The sequence below is a fragment of the Pelophylax lessonae genome, assembly GCF_965119305.1.
Source record: "Pelophylax lessonae genome assembly, chromosome: 2".
In the NCBI taxonomy this organism is placed as follows: domain Eukaryota; kingdom Metazoa; phylum Chordata; class Amphibia; order Anura; family Ranidae; genus Pelophylax; species Pelophylax lessonae.
In genome coordinates, this window is record NC_138769.1 from 150,076,105 (window position 1) to 150,103,355 (window position 27,251).

The following is a 27,251-nucleotide window of genomic DNA, read 5'->3' on the forward strand; positions in this document are numbered from 1 at the left end:
GACAGGTTCCCCTCGAGGGAAAAGGCTCAATTTAGAAGTAAGTCAAATATTCATCTGAAAAGTGAAACATGTCCCAGTGTGTGTTGTGTTCCTCCATCTGGTCTCTAAGGGCAAATGTCATATATTCCAATCATTGAATATCATTCACCCGGGCAAACCATTGCGGCACTGTAGGTGGGGATTGTTGTTTCCATTCACTGGGAATGCAGGCCCTGGCTGCATTCAGAAGGTGCTTCAGCAAGGATTTACGGTATCTCTTGCTGGACATTGGAGTTAAGTTAAGGAGCACTGCTGCCAGATCGTCCAAAGGGAAATATCAGTAAGTTTATGAATAATCTATAGTATGGCGTGGCCTGGAGCGGCATGCAGTAGGACGCAAGTGAGAGCAGCTCCGCCGGCGAACACTCCTTTCAACATTAATCCTGCACCCCAAGATCATCTTCAGCCTCCCTAATACCTCCGGTCACTCTCTGGACACCCGGCAGCATGTCGCCGCCCAAAAAATCGGCGGACACGGCCGCCAAACTCAACAAATACCGCCGCACATACAAGGACCCCCAGTCCCAAGATGGCGCAGAGGCGGGAGCGGAGGTAAGCACGGCGGGAGCCCGAGACAGCAAAAGTGCTGGAGGCCATTTTACAGTGTGAGGCTTCCCTAACCTCAAAGATTGAAGAGGTGAAAATCGATATATCCCTGGTCCGTCAAGATCTTCAGAAGGTGAGGGAGAGGGTAACTGAGGCTGAACAGAGGATCAGTGTTGTGGAGGACTCCCTGCCCCCCCTGCAAAATACATTAGATCTTCTCCAGCTTCAAGTTACTCAGCTCATGCTTAAGCAGGACGATATGGAAAATAGGCTGAGGAGATGTAATATCAGGCTCATAGGACTGCCTGAGGGGGCAGAAGGGGCTCAACCATCAAACTTTTTAGAGCAACTCCTGATTGATACATACAGCCATGAAGCCTTTTCTTCTACTTTTGTGGTGGAAAGAGCCCACCGTCTGTCCGGCAGACCACCGCCGCAGGGAGAACCCCCCCCCCGCACCTTCATAGCTAAACTCCTGAACTTCAGAGACAGGAATGCTGTGCTCCGACTTAATAGGGAGAAAGGCAATATCCCCTTTAGAAATGGAAAAATAGCCATCTTCCCTGATTTCTTGGCTGAGGTTCAGAAAAAACGCAAAACGTTTATTGAAGCAAAGTGCAGGCTCCGCATAAAGAACAAGTACGCCAAGCTATTTCCTGCCTGCCTTCATGTGGAGGGCAATGATAGAGTGCATTTCTTCGATGATCCGGATGCCGCCATCTCCTGGCTAGAACACCTTGAGGCACAGGGCTGACTGTGCCTCATGCCTCACTCCCAATAATCTATAGTACCTGTTGCCAAAAGGGGTGCACCCTTGGGCAATCCCAAAAGATGTGAAGCAGAGGGCCATCTTGAGTACCGCATTGCCAGCACAATGGGCTGTGTCCAGGGAATATTGATGCTAGGACAGCTGGAGTCTGCTACCAGCGCAACAAGATTTTAAATGTGATCTCTTGGTATTTGCTGCAGAGAGAAGACTTGTGGCAAAGAGAAGAATCCGGTTCTTTTGATCCTCCGAGAATGTAGTGTTAAGGTCTCTTTCCCATTTGCTCAGATACAGAGGGTCAGTTTGAGTTATGATTGCAAGTAGAATAAGAGTAGGAGAGAGATTTCCGTAAGGGGCCATCTCCCAGACAAAGATCTTCAAATGAAGTGGGTTGTCTGTGGAAACTAGCATGGTCTGGGAGGGACCAAAGAAAATGAGATAATTGCAAGATCTTCCATCTACCCAAGACAGAACAGTTAAGGGCATCATATAAAACTGATGGATGGAGGAGCCAAGAAAGGTAGAAGCTCTAACCAGATTCTGGTCAGGTTGAATTTGGAAGGCTTTGTCAGAGAAACCTGGTACAAAATCCAGAAGGCCAATAATAGCTGTCAACAGAGAGGGGAAGCTAGATACCCCGGTCATCCTGTAATACCTTTCGAGTTCTAGTAAAGTGGGCTCGATCAAAGGGTGAGGAGAGGGGGATCAGGAGAAGCTAATCCCAGTCCATTGGAGGCCGGCTAAAGAACCCAGTATTGATTCCTGTTTCAGGGAAACCCATAGTTTATGGGAGGAGTGTCTGCACCAATCAAACACTCTATTCATGTGAACCGCCGTACAGTATAAGACTGGGTCAGGGAGACCTAACCCGCCTTTAAGTTTTGGTTGTTGCAGAAGCGACCTTTTAAGATAGAGAAGGTTTGGCTTGTCAAAGCTATTTGATAAAGATTGTCCGGATGTTACGAAAGAATCCCTGACGTTGCATCTGCCGAACCAAGAAACCGCTAAAGTTTTCCACTTGTCCAAGTCCGTGGAGAGGGTGCTCAATAAAGGCTGGAAGGTGTGTTGGAAGATCAGGTGAAGATTGGAAGGGATTCTGGTTCCCAGGTATTGAATGGTTTGCGAGGCCCAGCGTAAAGGGAAATTGCTACTAAGGTGAGCCACGGAATGAGGGGTAAGGGAAACCTTGAGGGCTTCTGACTTTTGTAAGTTGACTTTGAAATCTGAAATCATATGTATATACATATCCTATACATACCTATCCATAGGATATGATCGGATATGTATGTATTTTGGATAATAGGAGCGGGAGAGAGACAAGTGGTTCTGTTATATAAAACAGTAAGATCTGCATATGCAGCGATTTTATGCAGCGATTTTATGATGGTACGAATTAGTCTCCAGACCTCTGATGTCAGGGCTGTGCCTAATATGTTCAATAGGGGTTCTAGAGAAAGTATGAAGAGGAGCAGAGAGAGAGAGCAGCCTTGTCTCGTTCTGTTACTAATATTAAATGAGTTAGAGGTAGCTCCATTCACTTTGACTGTAGCAGTTGAAGTCGAGTAGAGAGCAGAGATCCAAAACAATATAGGAGCTGGCGTACCAATATGGTGTCTGTTGATAAAAGAATGAGTGGAGTGTTAGGATGTTTGGCTCTTGCTATGATGTCGATAGTCCTGATTGTGTTCTCTGGCTTCTCTATTGCGGACAAAATCCAACTTGATCTAAAGGAACTTGATCTAAAGGAATGATATACTGGAGAACTTAGCCGTCTCTCAGCAAGAATTTTCGTGAGAAAGTTAGGGTCACAATTATACAATGAGATGGGCCTGTAACTAGCATAAAGGAGCGGGTCTTTTCCCGGCTTACAAATAAGTGATATACTGTACTTGCATGCAGAAGGTCTGAGGGCATAGGGTGATTGTCTAGTAGTGTAATAAAAGCTTTAGTAAAATAGGTTGCTAAATGTTCATGCAAGGTTTTGTAATATGAGACTGTAAAAGTTGGTGAGAATGGAAAAGTTCCTTAAGCCGAATTCGGGATCTCTGGGGTAGGGCAGAAGAGCCCGTTGAAGAGTCTTTATGTGGGTCTATAGTGAGATTGAAGTCGCTGCCTAAAACAATCCTACCACCGGCGAAGGAAGATATTTTTCTAAAACTGAGAGCTGATTGACATTTGGTAGATACACATTTACCAGGGTAAATGTCTGCAACTGGATTTTACCTTTCAAAAAAAGGTATATGCCCTCATGATCAGTACAAGGGTCTAAAAATTCCCAGGGTAGGGTTTTGTCCAAAAGAATACTCGTCCCCTTCGATTTAGACAAGGGGGGACACACTATGATAAGCTGACAGGAAATGTTTATTGGAGAGTTTCAGAATTCTGTCAGCAGGGAAATTAGTTTTCTGCAAAAACACAACTTGAGGACGTTGTCTCCAAAGATCAGTGAGACAACTGGAACGCTTCTCAGGTGTGTTAAGGCCCCTAATATTCCAAGACCAGGATCTTTAGTGTCATTTTAGAGTGAATTGCCTCCAAGGCTTGCGATAAGGAGGGGGAGAAAAGAAGAAGAAAAGAAAAAAAAAAAAAGGTGGGGCATGGAGGGAAAGAACAGCACTGGAAAGAGAGAGTGCAGAATAGAGGAAATGATAAAGAAGAACAAGGAAACTAGGGTAAGCGAAGAAGAGGTAGATGTGAAGGAGGTTACAAAAACTTTCTCTCCAAAAGGAGATCAACTGCCAAGGTGGGCAGCAAAGGCCTAGGGGGGGAAAGGTAAGGCACTTTAGGGATTGAGCTCCCGGGCTGCAGAAAGCCCCCACAGCCCATAATATAAAGGGCCAGTCTGCAAAGGGACAGCACCAGTATAAACTTCTGGGGATTGCAGAACCGTGTGAGGAGGACATTTAGAAGTAAGGAGGAATGTAACTGTAACTAACTCTGAATATAGCTGTAAATCCTAAGGCGGAGGGACAGCTCACCCTCTTAGAGCCGGAGCCCATTAAGAGTGAGCCATAACTCCCAATTCTGTCCCAGCCTGGATATAGGTCTCAGATAGCAATGTAAAACAAATCAGACTGTAAAAGCGTAACTAAATAAAACACATAACCCAGCAGAAACCCATAACCCATCAGAGACAGCCGTCAAAAAGTGATACCTAGGCTTCAGAAGCTTCCTAGTGTCACTCAGGGGTGGCCTCAGTCAGGGAGTACACCTTACCTCCCCTACGCCAAAAGACTTTAAAGCCTATGCGTCATAGTCCAGAAAAATCCCCTTAAAAATGGTCTGGGATAAACCCTGACCAGAAATCAAGTGGGACCTGTAGGTATCATGCATATACATCAGCGCAAAAGGCTAAAACCATTTGTTAGTAAGTGAAATAAACAATTAAACAACACACCGATAGGAGGCAGGTAGGATACCCCGTTGAGTCGGAAGCACAAGGGACAAGAAAATACCACCATGAAGATAGCCATAGACATAAAGATGTATGTGTATAAAAACTCCCCGGGTTCTCCTCTCCCATCAGCAGTCATGTGCCATAGACTCCAAAAGAATAACAATATGTTGAAACTATAGCATTAACATTCAAGCATAAGCAGGTCAAGCCCAAACTACATCTAATTATAGGGGAGCTAATGGACTCTCCAGGGAGGACCCTAGATGTTCCTTCCAGAAAGCTTTTCAAGCCCCCGATATTTGGATCCAACGTCAGGATAATATCACCTAGTTTGGTCCTTGCATTGGACTCCCAGAGGAGCCAAGGGTGAACCTAGGAGTCCCCACGGGGGGGGGGGGGAGAAAAGAAAAACACAACTCCCAGTAAAGTAAATGGCTTGATAACAAATGGAAGGCTCAGTGGGAACTATTCAAGGGCCGTCTGAAAGTAGTAGGACTACAGATGGCAAGTATAGTGAATCCTCTAATACGTCTAAAAGGGAGACCCCATGAGCTGCAAGTTCCTTTTGTAGTGACGTAACAGAGATAAGAAAAGGGTTTGCATAGTGAGCAGATGATGGAAGTTTCTGAATGTAAGTGTCAAACTTGAACCTTGATGTTGAACCGGTTTCCTGGAGTTTAGAGTTTGTGGTCTTGAGGGATTTGTGGCCTTCTGCATCTTGGCCTGCTGTTTTGCCGAGACCTCTGTGGCCTGCTAACCGTAGTTTGTGTTACTTGCCACAGATAGGGTGAACGCCAACCAGTTGGGGAGAGACACCGGGGTGCATCGCCAGAGAACTGTAGAGGGCTGGTAGGTCCCATGGATGTCGCAGAGTTTACGAGCAAATGCCCTTGCGGGCGATCAAGTGAAAAGGGTGGCCCCACTTGTAGGTGATCCCTAGTTCACCTAAATTTCTTCAGTAGAGGCTCCATACATCTACGCATCTGAAGGGTCCCTCAGGAAACGTCTGGCAAGAGGAGGATCCGGGCTCTGTCAAAGTCTATGGGCCCCTAGCGCCAAGCCCGTTGGAGGATGTCCTCCCTATAAAGTAGTTATGCAGGCATCAGAGTATATCTCTAGGCCTATCCTTGTTAGGATTTCTGTGACCCAAGGTCCAATGTACCCTGTCTATGTCGATGTTAGTTTCATGAGGGCTCTCTAAGTATGTGTTAAATAGAGCAAACACAGTAGTTTTAAGGTCAGGCTGAAAAGGGGCTTTTGGTAGGCCGCAAATTCTGATGTCGCGTCTGCGGTTGCAGTTTTCCAAGTCCTCTAAGAGCAAAAGTAATTGAGTGACTTGGTCTGTAACCTCCTCTTGCGTTTCTTGCAGGCTGGAGACCGAGTGGTTCAGGGTAACAGTGTCAGTTTCCAATGAGGAGACTCTGACATCAACTGCAGCTACTTCTTGTTTAAACTCTGTCAGAGTGCAGCTTCTACCCTTGATGCTGGTAGATCAAAGTCCTCTCTAGTGGGTAACTTTTGCAAGAGAGCCCATAGAGATTGATCAGAAAGAAGAGCGGGGGGGGGCTCCTGTAGGGTCAACATGGTGTGGCTAGTACGCACTGCGGATGCCATTGAAGCTGCTGGCACATGCTAGCTGTCTACTGAGGTGTTCTGGTGCCGAGCAGCCTGGGAGCTTTAGGAAGGTCTATTTAATGCCATTGTGTTGATAATTTTAGATTTCAGATAATGGTTATATTCTTTCTATTTTTTATTCTATTCTCTTCCTTCATTTTATGTTCTTTTTTTACTCTGTTCCTTTTTTTGTTCCTATTCTAATTTGTTCTTTTTTACTCTATTATAGGCTATTCTTTTTTTTTTTTTTCAATTCTATTATTTTCTCTTCTATTCCTTCTGAAAGTTGAAAACTATTAAAATTAGGTAACTATTCAAATTTGATTAGAAAACTATTCGAATTTGAGTTTCATCTGAAATTTTGTTTAGTTATTTCAGATTTGTTTAAATTTGTTATTATTGTAGTTTGACAATTCGGATGCATCCGGATTTTCCGAATAACGCAAAATTCCTCCGAATTTCAATTTGGAACAAAACGAACCACACATGTTTAGTCCATTTAGTCTTCCTGCAGCTCTGATACTGACAACCTGTACAGACGTATGGGCACCGAGCTGTAGGAAGCCTGGCATTTCGATCGAGGGGCAATGTTTTACAGACTCCTGAAGAAAAAATAATAAATGCACTTTCTTAACCCAAAAATGTGCATTTATGTATTTTTTTTTTTTTTTTTTTTACAAAAGCATTTATATTTTTTTAAAGGTGAACTTAGCCTTGTTTGGTCTACCATATAAGCTGCACCACATATGTATTACACATCGCTTCCTGGGAAATAAAGAATGACATTTAACTTTACCTTCTCTCCTCTATAGTCACACTAATAACCGCAACAGTGAACTGTACAATAAATAGAAGAAAAAAAATAAGCGGGACCAGAATCTAACAGATTTATTCAGGCCTCCTTAGACAGGCTTTATTTACAAATGTTGCATCTTGCACTGTTCAAACTCATTCATATGGAAGCAGGAGCTGTTGTGTGCCTGCAGCACAAACTGATCCTAACAGAACCTGTTGTGTCCAAACAAAATATGAAACAAAGGTAGAACACAGTCTTCTAGCAATCATTCACACTGCCAATTAAAAGTGAATGAAAAAATTCTGACTTGAATAATTGAATAATTTTTGAAACTGAAAAACAAAGGCCTTCAAGGAGGCAGATCGCAAAGGGTTGCCATCCAATGTAGTGTATCTGAATTCATCTTTCACTGAGAAGACTTCAACTAGGTTGCTATGTGTCCCTGCATGTTGCATGTCGGGGGCTACAAAATTCTGAATAAACCAGCAATGTGATGATTGTAGGAGAATAGAGCTTTAACATACTGGTCTGGCAGCACTTAGAGACACTACATATATTATCAGCCCGTTTCATGCATTTTGCATTGTGTTAACCTAATTGCATAAATTACCCAATTACAGTTGTTGCCATAACAGTCATACATTACATTAACCGTGTACACATTTAGAGAAATCTCTGAGAAAAAAGGATAGAAAAAAAAGTATAAAATAGTATTGCTATATAATAAGGATCTTACTAAGGATAATAAGAAATCCAACTATATTTCATACTCCATAATGTAGTGAAAGGTCAATTTGACATTACTTTTAACATACATTTTAGAAGGCATTTTAGTGCATTTTAACCCGAAAAACAAAAATGTAATGTACAGTGCCTTAAAGATTTAGGATGGATTACTGCGCTTACTAAGGAAGAAGAAAAGAGGCTGCAGGCACTCCAATACAACAATATTATTACTGTATTTTCTGGTGTTTAAGATTACTTTTGAACCTCAAAAAAATCCCCCAAAAATGGGGGGTCATCTTATACGCCAAGTATAATATATATAATATAAAGGTAACCTAAGTAGAAGTATTACCGGTAGATGGAAATTAGGGGGGTCGTCTTATACGCCCAGTCGTCTTATACGCCGGAAAATACGGTACTAACTTGTATAATCCTTATATGTGCGCCGCTCAAAATGTATAAAGTCAGATTAATCTCACTTATATAACAATTAAAGTGTAACCACTTAAAGTGCTGGGTGCATATAGTGTAAACATCAAACTAATATGATATATGTCATCGCATAATAGGAAGATAGATCTACCAATGTATAAACTTATACTAATCCTGAAACAGAAATCACCCTTTTACATTTATAGATAATAGGTTAGTAAAGAAAATAGAAAAGTGCTTAGTGCATATTCTGCAAAAAAATATTAAAGTGCAAAATCATCGAGGAGCTGAGTATTAATGTCCTATTCAATGTGGGGGTCACTGTACCTCTCAATGAGTATTGACCACCTCCACAATTTGGAGACCACTCACACAAAATTGGTATAAATGTGGTGTTCTGCCAAAACAAATTAAAAGCTTATATTAAGGTGCAATTATAAAGTCCACTTAATGAAAAAAAGGTGTCCAAAGAGTGAAAATGTTGATCTCCTAGTGTATATCCACCAAGTCCACCAAATACACCAAGTGTAATTCCAAGTGAAAGAGCAGGTAAATCTCCACCTGTGTAGCTGCCACCACAATAGACTCAGGAGCGCTTACCGAAACATGTGGACAATAGGTTAAAGGTCTCTTAGAAAACGACCATCACCGATAACCTTCTCGTCTGGTAGACCAAGTGACTCAGACTTGCATCTTTTCCCCAGGACCCAGGTACTCAGAAAACAAAAGAAAGCCTCCACTTGGTGTAATAACGCACGGATAAGTATTTATTAAAAGTAGAAAACTTACAGTGTAGAAGATGCATAACGGCAATGCATAGTGATCACAATCATTTGGTACAAGCTCAATAAGGGTGGTAGGTTCTCTGTAACTCTTAACCCGACTTGTGTTTAGTTTCCAAAGACTTCTTCCCCAGAAGGGGGGGGGGATACTTACTAGTTTACTAGTCCTTAGATATGTACTATCAAATGGTCCAACTGCATTCATTTTTTTTTTTTTCATGATTTATTTATTATTATTTAGTTGGTAATCCTGAGAATAACACACTTCCTGTCTCTGGGTGGCTACATTCACAACTCCACTGTAACTCTGAAGGAAGCCATGGTTGCCACCCAGGCTGGACTTCAAACATGTCTGCCTTTGTGCCATCTCCATGGAAGCTGAAGAAATAACAAAGATAACATTTTTGCTTATATCTAGTTAGCAGACAGTCACATTCAAGTGGAACTATTCATTTTTTTGCCAGACACACCTGGCATACCTAAACTTTTGTACACAACTGGGCAAAATAAATACCTATTTTAATATTCTTGCACAATGAAGAATCACATAAACAACCAACCCTACTTTTGCTATATTGACATGCACTACTATTGAGCACAAGGCCACTTAGCATGCTTTAAGTGCATCCAGTAAGGTGCCAAAAAACAAGGAGAGAAGGGGAAGCTATAATTAATCATCCAGAACTTTTTAAAGCGGTATAGGAAGGTGGTAAAAGACCCAAAAGGAGGGAAATCGAGAATGGAAACAAATTATGCCAGTTATTTTATCAGTTCACTTTACAACATGGGTATGCCTTAACCAAGGAATGAAAGATAGGGAGGTACTCTTTGTTCATTGTTCATTCTTTGTTAATTAAACTTCTAGATTGAAAAGTAATGCTGGGGGGGGTGGGGATAGATGGCAGATTTATATGCTGGTTAGAGTGCTGTCAAGTGGTGGAGATGACCTCCGGTATGCTAACATAAGGAAGGACAGAAACATTGTGCCACATATCCTGCTCTACTTTCAATTACATAATATACAGCCTAGAAAGAGGGATTGCTGCAGAAGCTCATACTGGCAGCATATGATTGCGCTGGCAGAGGACTACACTTAGCTGTAACTGGCATGGCACAACAAGGTAGTTTGCTCTCAACTAGCCTCCATGAGCAGAAAAAGTGGTGTTGAGGCTTTGATATCACTGGAGGATTTCACCTCTTAGACATCACCATCTTGGATGACATCAGTAGCTGAGGATTCACCACATTTTTCTTTCTCTTCGTAGTACTGCCATTACTGAGACTGAGATATAAGACCTGAAATATCGAGAATCCTGTCTGCAATGCAATAATATAACTATATTATATATATATATAATATAAACTATATTATAATGGAATGTTTGACAAGTATTGATTGCTACAAATGGAAAAAAAAAGCTTCCACTTTAAATTACAATTTAACCCCTCCAATATATTGTACTTTTAAATCATTTACTCACGTTCATTTTTCAGTTATTGAGGATATAGTGACATCTAGTGGTACTAAGTGTAAACTGGTTCTGTTGAAACATGCTTAAGGCTCCATTTACACCAATGCGTTTTTTTCATGCTTTTTGCAGCCACCAGGGACATTTTTTTTTTTTTTTTTTTTAACATGGGTTTCTATTCAACACATTCACATCATTACATTTTTGGAAAGGGTCAGGGACTTTATGTTGTTTATGTTGTTTTTTTCCACAAGTTTGCTGCGTTTTGCGTTTTTTAATCTGCCCAACAGAAAGTTTGCCAAAAAGAGCATTAAAAATGCAAATTGCTGCAAAATTGGGTTTAAAAAACACACAAAGCACTGCACGAAAATCCTCGAAAGCAAATTTCATTGGTGTGAATGAAGCCTAATGCAGGATTTTAAGTGTATAACAAAAAGAGCTGAGCTAGCAAACATCTTTCATAAATAGTCCTGTAGGCGTATGGAGGAGGTCTGGTTGAGTGGTGGAGAATTTGAGGTTGGACATAGGATTCATTATGATCATTTGCAAATTTGAGGTTGGACATAGGATTCATTATGATCATTTGTTTTCTAGTGCAGTTCAGGGAAAGTTATATAAAATGAATATTATTATACAGGATTTATATAATGCCAACAGATTGTGCGGCGCTTTACAAAATAAAGGGAGTCTGTACAGTTATAATACAATTCAATACAGGAGGAATCAGAGGGCCCTGCTCATTTGAGCTTACATCTAAGGGGGAGCGTCAAGTGATACAAAAGGTAATAACTGTGGGGGATGGGCTGATGGAGAAAATAAAAGTTTAGTTGTTAGGTGGAGACAAGATAGGCTTCTCTAAAGAGATACATTTTCAGGGATTGCCTAAAGGTGGTTAGAGTAGGGGATAGTTGGAGAGATTGGGGTAAGAAGTTCCAGAAGATCGAAGAAGCTCGGGAGGTGAGCATGGGAGAAGGTTATGAGGGAGTTAGAGAGCAGGAGGAGTGGAGAGGATTGTTTGCTTGGTATTTTGAGGTTGGTGATGTAGATGGAGGCAGAGTTGTGGACCATTTTGTAAGTTGTATGTATTTTGAATTGTATTCCTTGGGTGGGTGGCAGCCAATGGGAGGGATTGACAGAGAGGGGTGGCAGACACTGAACGGTTAGTCTGTTGGATGAGTCTGGCACCGGCATTCAGGATGGAATGGAGGTGCGAAGCCATATATGTAAAAAGCCATATATTTTGTCATTCAACATATTTATATAGTCTATTAGATATTATTATTTTTAAAAAAAATGCAAATGGTCCAAGTACAAAATAATTTGGACTTCCATGAAATTTATGACACCCTCTGCCTTGCTACTACTTGTCTGCTTGAGACTTCACAGGGCACCAACTGCTCCTTATCAAATGTCCCACTCATTACTCCGTTCACTTTATCTAATCCCACACTGGCATCCTCCGGACCTTATCAGAACCACTCAACTCATTGTTGCATTCCAGTTTACAGAAGTTGAAGGATGCCTTGTCCACTAACATCTGAAACACAGAGAGTTGTGTAAGATCTGGACTGCTCACTCCCCTGAGGTTCTAACTGAGTAAATGTTTAGCATTTTTGTTATCAATAGTTCTAGGTTTTGTAATGACATGTAATAGTAAATAAAGCACTTTGTAAAAGAGATGAAAAAAGGGTGAATACCCTTAGAAGCAACTGGACACATTATTGAAAATGTTTGAAAAAACAGCAATACCCTATAGCAGTGATGGCAAACCTTGGCACCCCAGATGTTTTGGAACTACATTTCCCATGATGCTCAAGTACACTACACTGCAGAGTGCATGAGCATCATCGGAAATGTAGTTCCAAAAACATCTGGGGTGCCAAGGTTCGCCATCACTGCCCTATAGCAACCAATCATCTGCAAATCTGACTTGGAAAATTACATCTGAGATTTTGAACCTAGGGGGTTGTACAGAGGGTTCTTATTTAAGGCACTTGGATAAATATGAATATACAGAGTCGTTTGTGTTTACATTGTGATATGTTCCCTCAGCTCGCTGTGGAGAGTTACAACTGCAGTTCACAGATGCCGTTTCCACCGTTTCTCAGCAAAAGGAGCTGATCTCCAAGCTGGAGCATGACCTGAGCACTGTCCAGTCCCTAGGCTCCCTTCAGCGACCGGATGCTGAGGTACGACAACCTTGTCTGGGCTCTTGGTCATATTTATTTGTGGTGCTCCCACTTTTTTATGCTATCAGTCTATGCAGATAAGTATAAAAGCGTATAATCAGTATCATATATATATAATATATATAATTTACATATTATATAATGTAAAATTTGAACTGTTTTATCTTTTGGATTTCTGATGTTGGCTATATAATTTTGCCTGTTCACCTTTTAGAATGAGTTATCTGCACCAGAACAAGAAGCTAAGCTCACAAGAAGGGTTCATATGTTAGCACTGAATAAAAGCCAGTAAGAAATACTCCCACACTGTCTAGGGCTTTCCTTACAGAACTTCCTAAAAAATGTGCATTAACCTGCAGCTTAGCTAAAACAGAAATAATTTGACCCAAATACAAAAGTGCTAAAGCATTGAATACCTCTGCAGGCTGTGCGTACAGCCAGCCATACAAGCAAATAGGTGTACGCAAAAGTACTGGTGAAATGCTAAATCTCCTGTGCATCTGTGTTTACTTGCGAATGCACGAACAGCATATTTTCCCCAACGCCAAGCTAGTGTGTTCAGGCAATATTCCATACACACATGCACGGGTAAATGTTGATGCACAGGGACATCTCTTTTACATAAGTCTGGCTGCACACAGCCATTCACATGTATGCCCTGGCTGTATGTGCCACCTGCACATACACAAGTTCTTTTGAGCCTCTAAATGTTCCTGTGCATAATGCCTAAATCTAATTTCAATTCTGAATTTTTAAATCTGCAATCTTCAATAAAATAATATCTGATAATCCCGCCATGAAGGTCCTAGATCAAGCATTTCTTGTTATAATGTGAAAGTGCTCTGTTCCTGTTCTCCTATTTGAGCTCTTGCATTGGCACAAGTTCACATTTGCATATTGTGAAAATGATTAGCAGCTGTGCCAACAATCAATACGCATGCATGTTCTGCTGATTCCATCTTTAAAACACCGGCCCTGATCACTGACTTGCTACTGTAGCAAAGGAATGTAGACTCCCCTTCTCTGATCTGGCCATACACTGCTCAAATTTTAACTGATTCCTGGGATTCGAGTCATGGGTGGCCATGCAGATACCACTGCTTGAAAAACTTTGACTGGGAAATTAAGTCAACCAATTATTCACTATCACAGTTCTGATATTCTGAAAGTCACAGGTGCCAGCTGTCAGAATACAATACCTGGTAGCGATAGATTTGTTGATCCGTGCTGTTTAGCATTGATGGGGGAACAGAAGAAAACTTTGTGTATGAACAGCTTTTGCTCCCCTGCCCATGTGTTTTCCTAAGAAGCGTAGAGAAATACCCATTACTTCCAGGTGTACTCGGATGGGGGTGGGTGAGAGTCCTCAGCCCTGTGTAAATGCTGACTGTTTAACTAGAACTTCCAAAGAGCATCTTGTTGCTGGCAGCAAACCGAGCTGCAGGGGGGTAGAAACAAAGGTAAGTAATATATGTACAGGTGCATTTTAAAGCAGTAAATATAACTAATCAAGCGAAGGAAAGAGAGACAATATAGTGGTACTTGCTTTAGCTTTACTCATGTGGTGGTGTCTTCAGAAGACTCTGTGTAACATAGATCTAGATTATTAAACATTGACAAATATACACATACTCCACATGTGACCAGTTTGCCATCTTTTTTCTTCGCCAAGCTGTACAGAAATGTGACTACAGAACTATTGTAAAATATTAATAGATAATAAATTAATATAATTAATAAAATTTTCCAGCTAAAAGCAACCATTCTGGTGGATTTGGTATGTTTCCATGAAATGTGTATATTGCCTGCAGTTCTAATTTTCATGCAGTATAGTCAGCAGGATTTATTAAGGAGAGAGTGCTATGGTAATTAGTAGACTAATTAAATGAACTAGCATAATAGTTATGCTTTTTTTTTTTTTTTGATGGGTTGATATAAATTCATTGGGTTTTTTTAGAGTGTGTGCCATGTTTTTGACAACATTGCCTTGTTACTTATTGATACTCAACAGGGAGCTGCTGTCCCAAGTATGGAAATGATTCCAGAGCCAATCAAGGAGGCCACTGCAGTTTTCTATGGTAATCAAGGTGGGTACATACTGTACTGTTTAAAACTAAACTCCAGCCAAACTGTTAAATAGAAGAAATACATATAATATCCAGCCCTGAGAGTTACACAGCCTCCTCACACAACAGAATAAGCTTTAACTTATTCAAAAGTGTATCCTACTATAACACCTACAGATATTTCCCTTGTTATTCCTTAGCAACAGTATAAGTGTTTGTAGGTCACTTTAGCTCATTACTAGTAAGTTGCAACACAGTACTTAGTCATCTGTTAATCTTTTTAGGAAAGAAGAGAAATCTGATATTTTTGGCAGTTTTAGAAAATAATGGCTAACTGCAAATTGAAATGAAATATGTTATATCCACATTATAAAGAACTTTTCCAAATGTTTTTAAAGATGTTCATAAGCCCCTTGGGACCAAGTTCATATAGTACATGGTCCATTCTTTATTTGTGTTAAAGCTGGCTGTAGCTCAACCCCAGTCTGCAGCCCAATTTATGGGCGTTCTTGTTGGGGGATACAGTTAGCACTGAGACCTCGCCCTTTTTCTGTTTTTGACTGTTCTTTTACTATTATGATTTAACAATGTGTGCCCTGCTTTGATTGCTCATTCATATTAGTAAAAGATCACTTAGCATTGTGGGGCTGTGTCACCTATTTGCAATCAAAAGGCCTTGCAGTGCTGAATAATTTTTTTTGTGAATGATCAGACAGTGCTGCCTAATCACATTGACAGCATTTGCAATGGGTTTCCAACCCCAGGAATGGCAGAGAGCTGTCCCACACTTTTCACTCCAGTATAACTGTACCACTGTTCTTCCACATGCTGGGATGAAAGCTTTGATCAGCCTATCATCTTGCAGCATGCTGCTTATGGAGCAACAGGAGACTGCTTAACAGCCTATTTGGAAGCATTATTATGCTTGAAAAACATACACACTGTGTGTTATCTATTTGCCAAGGATATTCAGGTTTAGAAGCAGCCATGGATGGATCACATAACACTGCAGGCTGTGTGACCTTTTGTGAATGGCAGTGCTGGTCTCCAGAGTGGTCCATGCTGCTAGACACCAGGGCTATTCCTTACAAATCTTTCTACTTCCTAGCAGCGTTGTTGGACGGTAGGGGGCAAACTGTCCAACCACACCACTTAGCAAAAGCAGGACAAATTTAAATAGGACCAAGTTCTACATGCACTTGGTCCCCTGAAGGGTTACATAAATGTTGGAGATGAACGCAACACAAAATTAATCTAAAGGAACAGTGAAGTGATATGAGATGAATACTGATACCACACATCAGTATGTGTGTTGTCTATTGTAATAATGCACTGCAAACATAGATATGTGCTTATAGTTTGTTGTTGATTTACAAATGCAGGCTTTTCTACAAGTGTTGCAATTCCAGAAGGTCAGATGGATTCTCTCCTATCAATCATATCGAGTCAAAGGGAGCGCTTCAGGGCTAGAAATCAAGAGCTGGAGGCGGTAGGTTGTCCTACTTTTTGCTACTGAGCAACACTAACAGACTTAAACCCCAATACCCCCCTCCCCCCAATGTATGTTTGGTATGTGTTCCCATTCACGCAGTAAACCTAAAAAAAGTGATATAAATTCTTACTATTCTAGTTTTTTTCTTTGGAGCAGGGTTATACATAGAACACTACAGGCAGCTTGAAGAGTTAAGCCCCGTACACACGTACCGATCGTCGGCCGACGGAACGTCCTACAAATGTTCGCGGCTGGTGTGTTTGTTGTTTGTCTGTTGAAAAGTGCTCCAAACTTGCCCAGGACATTTGTCTTCCGACAGAAAATGACGTCAGTACGTTCCACGCACGTTCGCCGCTACAAAAGAGGAAGTGAGTGTTTGGCCGTGACCCTTCTGGGCATCTCGCGCTGATTTCGGTAGCATTTGTTTGGTTGACGACATTTCGCTATTTTCCGAGACATCGTTCGAGAATTTATTATGGCGACCGTGAATTCGTCCGTTGCTGTCGTTAGTGTTGGAGTTTTGGCTCTGAGACGACGTACGAGCAATAGGAAGAAGAAGCGGACCTCCTGGACGAAAAATTGGTTGCTTAACCGTGATCAATTTTCTCATATGTCCTTGCTGAGGGAGCTCCAGGAAAATAATCCTGATGACTTCAGGAATTATTTGAGGATGACGGATCCCATCTTTTACCGTCTTCTTGCCCTGGTGTCCCCCTATATTCTGAAGCAGGATACTTGTATGCGGCTTGCAATTACTCCTGAGCAAAGGTTAATTGCGACGTTGAGGTATCTTGCAACAGGGAGAAGCCTGCAGGATCTGAAGTTCACCACAGGCATCTCCCCCCAAGCACTTGGAGTCATCATCCCTGAGACCTGCTCTGCCATCATCAAGGTCTTGCAGAAGGACTATATCAAGGTATGTTTTATTTTTTACATTACATGTATTACTAGTTTCACCTGAATTATGATGTTTTTGGATGTACAGCAATTGACACAGGCCATTATTTGTAAACTACCCTCTGTCCGCATGCACATAGTAGTAAAGATGTAGATTATCTTTAACCATTTGTAAAATTACCCACTAACCACCCCACCATTCTCTCCTATGTGTCCCTAAACGCATTGCCTGTTAACAGTATTTTGAATTTGGGTCATTTTATTGCTTTCCCTCAAACAATTATTCCTTGGCCAATGTTTTAGTACCTAGTTAATGATTTATCTAAAATACATCAGTCCATCCATTCCCACCTATGATTCTGTATGTTTATGTAATGATGTTAAAACCTTCACTGACCACAAGCCCTAATTGATGTATAAATGCCCAGTTTTACTTACCCATCCCCCCACCCACATGCTAAATCTCAAAGTCAGCATATACCAAAGCTCAAGTTCAGAGGTCTTCAAACTATGGCCCACCAGTTGTTCACGAACTTCAATTTCCATCATGCCTAGTCATGTCTGTGAATGTGAGAGAATTACAAGGCCTCATGGGATGTGTAGTTCTGCAACAGCTGGAGGGCCGTAGTTTGTAAATCTCAGCTCTAGCTGGTGAGTATAATGGGCCATACACACTAGAAGATTGTCAGAACAATTTATCCTTCCGATTTACCAAAACCAAATAATATGAGGTCCAACAAACACTTTCAAATCCTATGCAATCTGGTAGGCCCTTGCACTACATAGAAAAGTTAAATCTGCACGAAAAAGTCTTCAGAGAATCTTCTAGTGTGTATGGCCCTTTACAATATAAGAACAATAGGAGGTTGAAAATAAATGTATGTAGATGTTACATCCCCATATCCAAACCTTTGCCTTCCTGTTGTATATTTTTTTAGCAAGTTGCATAAGCATTTAACAGACAACTGTGTGTGTAATTAATAATGTGATGTGCTCAAGCACTAATTTTTTTTTTTTTTTTTTTTTTTTTTTTTTCCCCACAGTTTCCTTCAAACGCAGAGCAATGGCTGGAGATTTCTGATCAATTTCTGGAGAAGTGGAATTTTCCCAATTGTGGGGGTGCTATTGATGGGAAGCACGTCCGCATTGTCCCCCCTCCGAATTCCGGCACATTTTATTATAATTATAAAGGTTTTTTTAGTATAGTCATGCTAGCCATAGTTAATGCAAACTATGAGTTTATTTTTTTGGATATTGGCAAAAATGGCCGCAATTCGGATGGGGGAGTTATTGATCAGACGGAGTTCGCTCGTCGTCTAAAGAACGGCACTCTGAACCTGCCATCCAGGGAGCAAACTGTTGAGGGTATGAGCTTTGTGTTTATCGCAGATGAGGCTTTTGCGCTTGGGGAGCATCTCATGAAGCCCTACCCTCAGAGGAACCTCACCCCAGACCAAAGGATTTACAACTACCGGTTGTCCAGAGCTCGCAGAGTTGTGGAGAATGCCTTCGGGATAATGGCCAACCGGTTCCGGATATTCCTGACGTCCATAAACCTGGCACTGTACAAAGTGGATAATGTGGTCTTGTGTTGCTGCATTTTGCACAACTTCCTACGCAGGAATGCACAAAATTATGTCTTGCAGCAACTGGATACTGACCCTGCTATGCCAGGTACAAGTGGAGAGGCCCAACCTTCTAACCAAGTGGAGTCCATGACGTCAATGGAAGTTGGACGGTCAGCATTGGCATCACACAGGGCCCGTCAGATCCGCCAGGAATATCTGGACTATTTCGTGGGGAGAGGAGCTGTGTCCTGGCAGCAATCACTGTCACAAACACATTAATCTTGTTAAAGATTGGACACACAAGATAAATGTCAGAGATATATTATTTTTCAACACATTAAACAAAAATTGCAATGATTCTGTATTGTGGATTATAATCATTTGGGCACATATGCCAAACACAATTATTTGGGTTAATCATGTGTTATATATGTGTGACTTTGGAAGGGTTAATACATTCATCAGTGTGTTTCTTGACTGTAGTCTCTCACCAGCTGATCCAAAGTGATGATGGCCATGTGTTATTTTTTAGCCAGTGGTGTAAATACAAGGGCCTTCTGCACCCCACAAAATGTACACAAACCCTGTCACATTGAGAACTAGGTCACACCCAAGGTTCATCTAATGTCACCTTATATTGGTGTTCATTGTCCAGAAGTTGCCCATACTATATATTTCAGATAATACATTAGGGTATTAACAAAGTACCTACACCTGTTATGTTGTGTTCATTTATGACATCCTTCTCACTGCCCACCAATGTTAGGATATGTCAGTGTTATGTGAAACTTGATCATTGTTCATCTCAAAGTGTTATATATATATAGGTAATGGAAAGTGAACTAGAGCAACGAACAAGCAATACACTATAGATTACACTGATCTCCCTACACTGATTGCTACTGGCAATATCAATGCCATATTGAATCCTAGGACTGCTAGTACCTTGAGTGTTGAGTCACACTTATGCGATGCGGGAAGTCTGCGACTTTGCAGCCTTCCAGCATTGCATAAGGGTGACCCGCCACTTACTTTTTCCACAGGATTGTATTCCACAAGTGTTAAGCACTGTGCGATCCAATCCAGATACATCAGAAATAAGGGGTCATGTGCGACTTGTATGCGTGTTCAGTGCGAATGTAGCCATACAAAGTGTATGTCTCAATTCACACTGCACATCTGATGGCATGTAATATCGTAGCGCACTGCTCCTTTATTACATGCGATCAGATGTTCATGCGAAAATCAGCTATACAGTTTGTATGGCTCAATTCGCACTGCACTCGCACAAAAGTCGCACATGATGCATTTATTCAGCCGCATCAGGATAGGATCGCACAGTCGTTCAAACTTGTGTGCTCCGATCCTGTGTGAAATGTCAGATCGCACTGTGATATGCGTTAAAACTGGGGGTATCTTTAACATTTCATTGACACCTCCAGCAACTTGCATATGGCAGTGTCCAAAATGCTTTCATTAACATGTAAATATGTGAATAGGACAGCCATCATACATTTAGTGCTTCTTTACACAGCTTTAGACCTCGACCCCCCAACGAAAGTCTAATAAAGAATTGAACACACATTGTTGAATGTAAAAATGTTTTAGTATCAAACATTCACAGGGTTAGGGTTAGGGTTAGGGTTAGGGTTAGGGTTAGGGTTAGGGTGTTGGAAAGTGCTTTTCCCAAACTTGGGTACACTCTTTAACATCTGAGTGTCATAAAACTGGCCTAAAATATTATATAAAAATGGGAACATCCCAATACAAACTGTAAAAATTTTTATAATAATTATTTTTAAAATTTGGCAAGCATGTCCACAAAATCACGCATCTTTCCTTGCAATGCCGTTGCAGTCTCTTTTATTTGCTCGAGGTCTGAGCAGCATTGAAGAGCCTCACGGGTCAATTTGGCCAATGTGCAAGTGTGTAATACATGATCTGGAAAATAAAATACAACGGAGTCAATGTGAATCACCTACATGAGGTCATAATATAGAAACATTTGGTGTGCAGGTAATCTTTAAATTCCTCTCGAGTTAATACCTACCCTGTTCTTATGCTCTTTTGCCCTAGGCTCTTCATCTTCCTCCTGACCTCTTCCAATGCTGTTGCTGATGATTCTGCCGGTCTCCTGAGCTTACTATATATTCATTAGGGGTGTGAACGCATGATGACGTCATTGTGAGGGCATGGTTGTAATGTATATATATTAAGATGCAGAGACCAGAGACGGGCAGAATGCACGGCAACAGCATTGGAGGAGGACAGGAGGAAGAAGAAGAGCCTAGGGCAAAAGAGCAGACAACATAAGAGCAGAAGATTGGACAGCAGAAGACTGGAGAGGAGAAGATCCAAAGAGCAGAGTGGAGAAGACCGGATGAAGATCTTTAAGAACATTTCATAAACGTCTCCTGTCGTTATTCACATACACTTCCATTTATGTGGTTAATGTGTAGGGGTACTATGTACCCCATACCCATTCACATAGTGATTGGGGTCTGGGATCTGGGGGCCACCCTTTGTTAAAGGTTGCTTCCAAAGTCCTAGGAACCCCCTGGCCGCATGACCCCCCAAAACCACCAGACAGGGTTGTGGGGATGAGGCTCTTGTCCTCCTCTACATGGGAGTAAGGTGCTTTTGGGTGTGCGGTGCAGAGGCCCCCTGGCCCAAAGCAACAAAACCCCCCCATGTTGAGGGCATGTGTCCTGCTGTGGTCCAGGGGGTGTTTGGTCCGCTTGCTCGTTCTCTTTCCTGGCCTGACAAGCTGCATGCTTGTATAAGGGTCTGGTAGGGGTTTTGGGGGTAACCCACGCTGTCTTTTTGTTGTGGGCATACCCTCAAACTCAATACCACACACAAAAGGCCTGGTTGTGAACTTGGGGGGACACCCACGGTGGGTTCTTCAATTTTTTGGTGTAGTTCCCCCTCAAAAATCTTCACAACGCAAGTGGCCCCGCAAGTCAGAGCATCCTGATCCGACTTACGGTGCGACTTCCATTCAAATAAAGAGGCTCCCATAGGGAACTAGTGTTGTAAATTGGAGGCTAAAAATAACACTGATAAAAATCATTCTGAAAAAACCTACGTGGGCACACAATTGGCTCTTGGACACTTGGTCCTGGTTCCTCCACAGTTTCTGAACTGGCTTCCATGCTGCTTGGCACGTTGCCAGGAGATCGGGCTTCTGACCTGGCTGGGGATGCCACATCCTGGCATGATGCAACATCTGCAATGTAAATTTGTAAGGGAATACAAGAATATAAGGTTAAACAATCATTGCAAATACACATATTTCTATGATCCCACTACACAAAAATCTGTGACTACCAACCTTCTTGTTGCTCTGGTGTCTGGTCACTTGTAGGCTCCACCAGGATTATTTCCGGCATAATGTCTTCATCTACATAATACAAAACATTGGCCATATCATAAAAGTCACAAGAGGTACATTTGTTAGGACATGGTGCCCTGCTTGATAGCTCTTTTAGTAACAAATATGAAGACATGTACATGGTTATCTACGAAAAATATGGTACATTAATGTTTGACAGTGCATAGGAACCAATTACCTTTAGTGGAATCTGTGCCACCTTCTGTGCCTATGTCCTCCTCTTCTTCCTCCACTGCAGATGGAGCTGCCAAACCTCTCCTCCTCCTTTCCCACTGTTTGGCACGGAGTTTACGTTTTTCTCCTATTTAAAGGTTTGAATAATAATCTGTGATTAATAGGAATGTTTGCTGAGAAGATTCGTGCAGGAAAGAACGTTCGTTGCAACACAATACATATATTTTTCACTATGGCTTCCTGACTTTTAATGTCATATACTAAAACATCAACAATAGATCGATCAAATCACGACATGACAACTAAAATGAGTAATCTAACTTTTTACATAGACATTATAATCTAGACATGTTAATACAACATACACCAAATTATAAAAAACATATTGCATGATTAAAAAAATAAAGAAAAAATAAAACTTACTTTTTTTCAAAATCCGATGGATTTGGGAAAGCTGATCCTGCTCACGGTGTTTGAGGTCAGACCACCGTTTCCGAATCTGATCTTTCGATCGCTCGACACCGAATTTTCTGACCAAACAGGCCACCACCTTGTCCATGATGCCATCTTTCCTGGCATTGGGCCGCTCGTAATTTGCCAACTTTCCATCGTAATCCATTTTTTCTAAAATGGAGACCATCTCCACCATTTCTGGCTTTGACATGGGTGTAGCCCTTGATTTTCGGGTGGCCCAATCACTTCGGCCCCCACTAATTGAGCTCCCAGATTGTTGAGACATGGTTCCTAATTAAACAATTATTATTCCACTGCCTCAGGTGTGAGTGTCGCATGTAGGCCTGATCTTCGGCACGTACACACCCCTGCACAAGCCCGCCACTGGAGGAGGAGTTGACGCCTGCGCTGTATTTAAAGGACGCCAGATCGTTCGGCCGACGATTCGCTAGCGGACATATCGAGAGTTGGAGCACGATCGAGCGGCGAATCACGACTTTTCCCCACAAACAAAGGTACGACTCTTTTAATAGAAAGTGTGTGTTTTGGGCCCTATACAGCTTTTATTAGGAATATCTTTATTATGTGCCAAAATACATGCTATTTTAATATGTTTTGTGTTGTTTTGTGTCTTGCAGGCATATACTGTCCTGCAATATGGTGGACAATTTCACCACCCACAACTTTTTAATAAGTTTTATTGATGAGTTCAGGCAACTGCCGTGTTTGTGGCAAGTGAAGTCCGCGGATTATAAAAATCGAAAACTCCGAAAACAGGCCATGGAACATTTGGTGGCCTTCTACAAGCCTGTCTATCCTGGGGCAAATTTTGAGTATATACGCAAAAAAATAAACAGTATTCGTACTGCCTACAGGCGGGAGTTAAAAAAAATAGAGGAGTCCACCCAGTCTGGAGCAGGGGCACGGAATGTACATGTACCACGGCTGTGGTACTATGATAACATGCGGTTCCTGGCAGACACCTTGGAATCCAGGCCGTCAATTTCTACACTGCCTTCTACATCGGCAGAGGGCTCAGTGTCGGTAGATCCAAGCCAGGATGAGGATTTCCTGGAGGAGAGTTTTACTCAGGTATGGCATTTCACAATATATTGTCTGCTAAAATGTAATCATGTAACAAAATTATAAGCTAAACCATAATTGACCCTTTAGGTAAACGGGCATAGCAAGGGGTTGGCATGACAGGCAACCGCCAGGGGCGCAGGCCAAGGGGGGTGGGTCACAAAAACATTGGCATTGTTTTATTGTTTATTTTAACAATCCACTCAGCCTGCACACCCCAGAACCCCCAGTTTGCAGGCGGATTCATGCAGGTGTAAAACATTGAGAGCAGCTTCATGCAGGTGTAAAACATTGAGAGCTGCTTCATGCAGGTGTAAAACATTGAGAGCAGCTTCATGCAGGTGTAAAACATTGAGAGCTGCTTCATGCAGGTGTAAAACATTGAGAGCAGCTGAGCCAAAAGACCAGGAGACTGAGACTGCCTCTCACTGCATCCCCAGCACCCCTCCGGTCTTACAAACACTGCTGCATCCCCAGCACACCTCTGATCCTTAGAAACACTGCTGTAGCCTCAGCATTCCTCTGGCTCAACCTTTTTTAATACAAAACTAACAGCTCCTGCAAATGATACATCCATCCTTGCTTCCATGTCTCTGGTCTCTCACTCTGGGTCAGCAAGGCAGGTGGCTTCCTTATTCATGTTTCCCTGCACTGCTTCACCCTCAATGCCCTACATCAAGCCCTCTGCAAGTTCAGGCCCCTCTCTCTCTGCAACCCCCTCCTCTCTCTCTCACACCCCCTCTTTCTCTCCCTCTCTCTATCTCTCAACCCTCTCTTTCTTTTTCACACCTGAGACAATGATTGCCCACTAGAGAGCTCTACACTGGGCAAACAAGGGGCAAATTAGAAACTTTTAATGCCCTTTAATTTTTTTTTGGGGGGGTGGGTTACAGTTTTCCATTGATCTTGGGGGGGGGGGGGGTTGTTGCCAAATACAGCTCCTCAACAAGGGCACTGGAGACCCTAGATATGCCACTGTATGTAAAGTCTGCTATTTGTTCACAATAATATAACAAACATGACTTTTTATATACACTATAACATTCTAATCAATTGTTCATTTCATCAACAGGGAAGTGTCACTGAGGAGGAGCCAGGTTGCAGCCAGGAGCCTGGGGAGCCTGTGGAGCCTGAGGAGCCTGCGGAACTCTTTCCACCACCACCTCCTCCTGCCAAACGGAGGCAAAAGAGGAAACACATAGACGACATCACAGATGAATTCATACAGGAGGCCACCATAGCCCTCCATAGGAAACCGGAGGCAAATGAGTCCTTCGGGAATATGACTGCCAAAATCCTGGATAAGGTGGACCTCAGGCAGTGTCAGTATGCCAGAAAAATTATTCTGGATGTGCTGCAAAACGCTGAAAACGGCATACTTAATGAGCACAGCCATGCATGCCAGGAGCACCCGTGCCCTCCACCTCCACCTCCACCTCCACCTCCACAACACCCACCACCTCGCCAAATGCCACATGGCCAGTGGCAATATGGCCAGCAGGATCCAAACCTGCCCTCATGGCAACCTGATTATAGCTATCACCAACTTTAATTTGTGTAACCCCCTATTATTTATTTTACCCCTGTTTGCCAGTTTCTAGTTTAATTTTGTCCAAATGGACCTTTTTTATGTTTAGTTTATTATACGGAAAGTATTGATGTTTGCTTTTTTTTTTTTTTGCTGAGATCCAAAAAATAAAGAAAATTGAAAATAAAAAATGGCCTATCTGAATTTGTTAACATGTTTAATATTGTGCATAACCTGAAAAATATGTTTTAGACATTAATTCATAAAAGAATAAAGGGTCATATCAATAGTTAGATCTTTGGTGTGAAAATACAAAAATAATGGTGAAGAGTTCAAATTATTTAATTCTAAAATTTGATAGAACAGATAGAATAGACAAACATTATCTTCATCATAACAGAACACATGCCTTTTTATTAGAAAAGTATGGCATTATGAGCAGCATCTTCCTTCTTCTCACATTTATCAAGATGAGCATGTGCTCCGCATTTCACCTATTTCTTGGACTTCCGCGAGCCGAAAGTTCTTTCTGAATAAAATGTTGAGTTTACTAGAGAAAATTCTTCCGGGAACTCATTTGGTTTGATCATGCGTGTTGGGATTTGTAGCTGTGTGTCGGCAGAATTGCGTACTGACAGGCGAACAATCGTCCGTTCTGGTGTCGGCATACAAATATTTTCATGTTTGCAAGAAAGACTTTTGTCCGCGGATTGTGCGCAGACATCTGTCGGAGGCACCATACTAACACGCGTACAATCGGCAGATCCTTCGTCCACCGACGTTTGTATGCCGACGATCGGTACGTGTGTACGGGCCTTTATCCATTATACTGTCACTTAACATAAGGTATTCCTAAATCATAAACAGGTAGCAGGAGAGCTGTCTGCATATTTAGTGTGGATAGAAGTTGTCAGCAAGCCGAAGTACATGGAAATAACGTTTAACCTTAGTAGCAACCATAATATTAACCATCAGGTTATTTTATATAAATAACTTATTGATGCATACAATTACTTTAATAAAATTTCTTTAAACTCTGCCTTTCATTTTTCGGAACTACAGATATCAAGGAATTCTTTGGGATTTTTTAACAGCCTCAGGAAGACTACATTAAAGGATAAGTTCACTTTTTGGAAAAAAAGTTAATAAATTCAAATTTTTTGCAGGTAAAAAAATGTGTGTTTATTATTATTTTTTTGGAGTCTGTAAAGCATTTCACCAGCGATCAGTAGATTGCTGGTGTCATGCAGATCTGCCAGTTTATCTGCTTGCCTGTACATCCCATACGGGTAAGCAGATACAATCTGACAGGAAGGGTGAATGAACTACCACTGTGCTCCACAGCGCCGTGGTAGTTAATTGAAATCTACAAGCTGATAGCCGCAAAGGCTGCCAGACCTTGTAGTTTTCCATGCACAGAGCCCTGTCAGTGAAGCAACCGGGCAGGCCACATTTTTTTTTTAAATTGTGGTAGCAAGCGGGGAGGGTGAAGAACCCTGCTAGCTGTCAAGCGGGGATCAGGATGGTATGGGGGGCGGTCCGGTTCTAACATGTGGGTGTAACATGTTACGAAAGGTGAACTTATCCTTTAAGAAAACAGTGTTAGGCAAGCCATAGACAGTTGGATTCAAATCAATAATGGACAGGCTGAATGTACCAAGTTGATTGATCAACTGGAATTCGACTAGCCTGCCAAATTCACTTGTGATTTTTGCAGGCAGCTGCTATATCTGATAGCTATAATCACTTCCCCTGCCCCATTACCGGGACAGGACAATTGCTCAGCAGGAGGGATTCTGCTGTCAATACTCTCTGTGTTGATGGGGGAATTGTGTGAATT

General features: G+C 41.8%; 1 protein-coding gene across 1 annotated transcript in view; it reads left to right on the plus strand.

The window, feature by feature from the left end:
- The window catches only part of CUX1 (cut like homeobox 1), a 615,616-nt gene that overhangs the window by 558,637 nt on the left and 29,728 nt on the right, over positions 1 to 27,251 (plus strand). Inside the window, exons 15-17 of the mRNA XM_082244942.1 lie at positions 12,620 to 12,756; positions 14,768 to 14,843; positions 16,205 to 16,311. Coding sequence (XP_082101068.1) covers positions 12,620 to 12,756; positions 14,768 to 14,843; positions 16,205 to 16,311 — 320 coding nt within the window. The remainder of the gene's footprint in view (positions 1 to 12,619; positions 12,757 to 14,767; positions 14,844 to 16,204; positions 16,312 to 27,251) is intronic.